This window comes from Eurypyga helias, unplaced genomic scaffold (genome assembly GCF_000690775.1).
Source record: "Eurypyga helias isolate BGI_N326 unplaced genomic scaffold, ASM69077v1 scaffold22071, whole genome shotgun sequence".
Lineage (NCBI taxonomy): Eukaryota > Metazoa > Chordata > Aves > Eurypygiformes > Eurypygidae > Eurypyga > Eurypyga helias.
In genome coordinates, this window is record NW_010230439.1 from 1 (window position 1) to 4,941 (window position 4,941).

The window sequence follows — 4,941 nt, forward strand, 5'->3', positions numbered from 1 at the left end:
GAACTGCTGCCCACCCACCCCAACCAAAGAGAGTGACCCTCTGTCTATGGTGCTTGCAGGGGCCTGTGGTGCAGGAAGTGCCCTGTGGAGATGACTGCATCCTCATTTCACCCAACCTCTTGCTGGAGACGCTGCTTGCCTCCGTCCACGTCACTGTAGTCACCCTCCATAGTGTCACCAACAGCCGCTTTTGTCAGCGGAACATCTCGGAGTTGAACGGAGGAGGAAACAAGAACCCCAGACAAGGTTTTCGGGAACTACCTGAGAAGGCAGCAGGAGGAGAAGCAGCCTGGCGTGGGGCTGTGTTTCTCTCCCCGCAGGTAGCAGCTGGGCTGTAGCCTCTCACCTCTGTGGCCTGTTGATGTGGCCACAAGAAGCTGTGGTCGAAGCCACCTGGGCCTGCCAGGAGCTGCGGGAGCCGAGGCTGGACCTTCCCAGCTCTGGCTGAGGTGGAGCAGGGCAGCCGAGCGAGCGTGAATGCAGCCTGCGGGGACGCGAGCCTCCGAGCCTGCTCCTGGAGAGGGGAGTGTGCCCCAAGGACGGCCATGGAGAAAATGGCCAGGGTCACCACCGCCCTGGGGGGCAATGCCCTCACAGGGCGGACCATGTTCTGCCACCTGGACGCCCCCGCCAATGCCATCAGCGTGTGCCGCGATGCTGCCCAGGTGGTGGTGGCCGGCCGCAACATCTTCAAGATCTACTCCATCGAGGAGGACCAGTTTGTGGAGAAGCTGAACCTCCGCGTCGGCCGCAAACCCTCCTTGAACTTTAGCTGCGCGGATGTGGTGTGGCACCAGATGGACGAGAATCTCCTGGCCACCGCCGCCACCAACGGTGTGGTCGTCACCTGGAACCTGGGGAAGCCGTCCCGCAACAAGCAGGACCAGCTCTTCACCGAGCACAAGCGCACTGTCAATAAGGTCTGCTTCCACCCCACTGAGGTCTACATGCTCCTCAGTGGCTCCCAGGATGGCTACATGAAATGCTTTGACCTGCGCAAGAAGGACTCTGTCAGCACCTTCTCTGGTACGAGCGCAGGTTGTTGCTTACCCCCCTACCCTAGTGAGAGGCAGAGGATGGGGGCTTTGCCTTTCCCCTGTGCCTGGGAAGAGGGTTTGCTCAGGGCACAGTGTCCCAAGCAGTCAGGGAGGGAGCTGAGGCGGGTTTTGCAGCTTGTTTTGCCACACAGCAGTGGGCTGGGTCTGCACAGGAGGTGGAAGGTGGCTGCATCACTCCCCACTACCCCTTCTCTTTGGGCTGGAGACCCCCATGGCTCTTCCAGTGGTGTTTTTAGCTTTGTTGAAGCTGTGTCCCACCAAATCCCAACTTCTGTCTTTGCTCAGGCCAGTCGGAGAGCGTGCGTGATGTCCAGTTCAGCATCAGGGACTACTTCACCTTTGCCGCCACCTTTGAGAACGGGAATGTGCAGCTGTGGGACATCCGCCGGCCAGACCGCTACGAGAGGATGTTCACTGCCCACAACGGGCCCGTCTTCTGCTGCGACTGGCACCTGGAGGACAGGTGTGTGCGGGGCTGGGCCCTGACAGCCGTCTGACCTCAGCAGAAACAACGGAGGCCCTGAAAATGGGGTTGGGACCTTTTGGGAGAGGGAAGGCAGGGTCTCTGATATTCTGGATTCTTGTATCCAGGGTTGGGCCAGCCATTGCTGGAAGATATGAGCAATTATTACTTTGATTTGAGGGGGGTGTTTTGGTTTTGTTTGTTGACAGACTGGGGGGTCCTGAGGCACTGGATTGCTAATAGTGGGGTGTAGCAAGCTGCTGTCTTGCCCCCCCATGTCAGGGCAGCCTCTCGCTCCAGCGCTCAGCGTGAGGAGGGTGTTGGACGCTCTGTGGAGCCGCCCTGGGACGCAGCTCGCTTGCGTTTGACCATGTTTCCCTCCAGCCTTTTTCCCGGGGATGGTTTGGCTGCATCTGTAAACAGCTGTTGTGGTATGTGGGTCCCTCTTTTCTACTTGACAGGCAGCGCTGCGACTCCTCACGAGCTTAGAGAGGCACTGAAATAGGTTCAAAGTGGTCTTTTTCCTCTCTGCTGTCCCTGGCAAGTGGAAACCAGGGGTGGGGAGAACTGGTCTGGCTGGGAGCCCTTCAGATGAGTGTGGCTGTAGAGACACAGGGCCCTAAACAGAAGCAAGGAGGAGAGGTGTTGCGTGACCTGGTTATTGGAGTCGTTAGGGTAGCGGGTAGGGGGATGCAATTGCACCCTTGGTGTAGATGTGGTCGCATCTGTGTTGTGAGCGTTTCTGTGCCAGATTGGGAAAGGAGAGGTAGACACGGATCCTGGCCCAAGCTGGCATCTCACCGTCTTTCTGCATCCTTCTCCCAGGGGCTGGCTGGCAACAGGAGGCCGGGATAAGATGGTGAAGGTGTGGGACATGAACACCACGCGGGCGAAGGAGATTTACTGCGTGCAGACCATCGCCTCGGTGGCCCGGGTGAAGTGGCGCCCGGAGTGCAAGCACCACATTGCCACCTGCTCCATGATGGTGGACCACAACATCTACGTCTGGGATGTGCGGCGTCCCTTCATCCCCTCCGCCATGTTCGAGGAACACAAGGACGTCACCACGGGCATCGTCTGGCGTCACCTCCACGACCCCTATTTCCTCCTGTCGGGCTCTAAGGACAGCACTCTCTACCAGCACATCTTCAAGGATGCCAGCCAGCCCATTGACCGGGCCAACCCCGAGGGGCTGTGCTACAGCCTCTACGGAGACCTGGCCTTTGCCGCCAAAGAGAGCCTCATCTCCTCCGACTCCAACCGCAAGCCCTACATCGGGGACCGACGTCACCCTATCTTCTTCAAGCGCAAGCTGGACCCCACGGAACAGTTTGAGTACATTTCCTCCTCCAGCGCCCTCAGCGTCTTCGAAACGGACGTGGAGAGCGGCAGCATGGACTGGTTCGTGCACACGGCCAAGCAGTACGCTCTGGCCGGCCGGCCCCTAGCCGAGCTCTGTGACCACAACGCCAAGGTGGCCAAGGGCTTGGACCGCAACCAGGTGAGACCTAGGCTGGAGGCTGTCAGTGCAGACCTGGGCTGGTGCAGAGGTTGAGAGGTGCTGCCAGGATGAGGCCGGAGCTGGATGGCAGCTCTCTGTCCAGTTGTGACCTCTGGCTGTCCCCAGAAGGTGTAGCTCCGCCTGGCACCAAACCCAAACTCCTCTTGCCTACAAGCTCAGATCGTTGGCCAGAAACTTGACCCCCTGAGAACGTGTCCAGCTCTCTAGTTGGGAGTTTGCGGTCAGGCATGGGGTAGCGCAGGGCCTGGATTTCAGCCTCGCAAGGTCTGACTGCAGCGCTCTCTTCCGCAGGTGGCTCAAACATGGACGATGCTGCGAATTATCTATTCCAGCCTCGGCACCGTGTCATCTGCCAACCTCAACCACAGCATGGGGAAAGGCAGCACTGCCCTCCCGCTCATGAACAGGTAAGGGGTGCCGGAGCTGCAGCGAAAAACACCATGGCTGGGGTAGTTCTGTGAGTGGGAGAGCGGAGATGGCTCCTCGGCTGGGGTGGAGCTGCGGGCTGGGAGCAGGGGCGCTCTCCCCCAGCCTCATGCTGGTTTGCAGGTTGGCATCGCTTGAATGCAGCTATTTTCCACGTGGGTGGGAGAAGCAAGCGACCAGCCTGCCCTCGAGCCATGCAGGCTTGTACACCGCTCCCTTCCCTCCTTCAAACAAAGTTGGAAGCGGTGGTGGGGCTGGTAGCTTTGCAGTTAATTAATTAGTGACTGTGACTGAGGACCCCCTTCTCGCTGCTGGAGCCAGAGCTGCTGCTTTGGAGAGGTCATCTTCTGCCTTTCAACGGGAGAGGACAGCTCAGGCTGCGAGCGGCTCGCTGGCATGGAGAGCCCCATCTGGGCGGGTGAAGCAGGAAAACTTGTTTTTCCTCTTCTCAATGACATATAAATGTGAAGGGTGAGGACTCCAAATTAGTTGTCAGACCTTGCAGGGCCGGGTTCCCATCAAACAAAACACTCTGCTTGACCGAGCTCTGTCAAGTCTGCTCAGACAGGCGGGTGGCTGTCTGCCACTGACTTAAACCGCAGGCAGCAAGCTGAAGAGGGGGGTTCTGCATCAATCCCATTCCCCTTCCTTTTCCTTCTCCGCGAAGCCAGAGAGCAGTGATGCGTAACAAACAGCAGAGGACCTTGTAGCGAGGCAGCTCCTGTTTACCCACCCCTTGGGGTGAAGGTAGATGTTCAGGTGGAGTCAAGAGCCTGTGCTCAGCACTGAAGTCCTTTAGGGAGACCTTTGCGGGCACCCTTGCGGTGGCGGGCTTGGAGAAGGGGCTGTGTTACCAGTTGCACGGCATCTTTATTTTGAAGTTACAGTGTGGGGACAGCTCACTTCTGTGCTCTTGAGGAAATCACCATGTCCTGTATTTCAAATCTCAACTGGAGACCCATATCCGGGCCGTTTGCTGGCTGGAATGGAAGCTGTAAACTTCTGTGACTATTAAATCTGGCTTCTTTACCAGCTTTAACCTGAAGGACATCCCCTCTGGGCTGGGCAGTGAGTCGAGACTGGACCGCAGCAAAGGAGAAAGCCGCACGGAAAACATCCTAATGGATTCCTCCTCCACCCTGATCAACAATGAGGGTAATGTTTCTGGGATGGGCACAGTCCCAGTCCTGCAGCTCTTCCCTCCTCAGCTGTCAATGGCCCTGATTGATGTGGGATAAATTTACCAGTTTATCTGGTAAATAGGGGTGATTGGACCTGCTGCAGCCCCCAGGTGAAGCACTGAGCCCCAGGGCGTTGCAGAAGGACAGATCCTCCCGTGACCCCCACAGTGGTGGCTGCAGGTGCAGTGGGGAGCTGAGCTGTCTGACTCGGACACGGCCTGGCATGCTGGGGCAGGACACAGGATGTGGATGCAACTGTGTGCACAAGGGGGATGAGCTGATTTCTCTTTC

The 4,941-nt window shown here is 58.0% G+C and overlaps 1 protein-coding gene across 1 annotated transcript in view; it reads left to right on the plus strand.

The window, feature by feature from the left end:
• Positions 1-545: 545 nt before the first annotated feature.
• The window catches only part of WDR24 (WD repeat domain 24), a gene marked incomplete at its 3' end in the record, with an annotated part of 5,728 nt that continues 1,332 nt past the window's right edge, over positions 546-4,941 (plus strand). The window contains exons 1-5 of the mRNA XM_010160751.1: positions 546-1,026; positions 1,344-1,521; positions 2,347-3,022; positions 3,335-3,450; positions 4,503-4,629. Coding sequence (XP_010159053.1) covers positions 546-1,026; positions 1,344-1,521; positions 2,347-3,022; positions 3,335-3,450; positions 4,503-4,629 — 1,578 coding nt within the window. The remainder of the gene's footprint in view (positions 1,027-1,343; positions 1,522-2,346; positions 3,023-3,334; positions 3,451-4,502; positions 4,630-4,941) is intronic.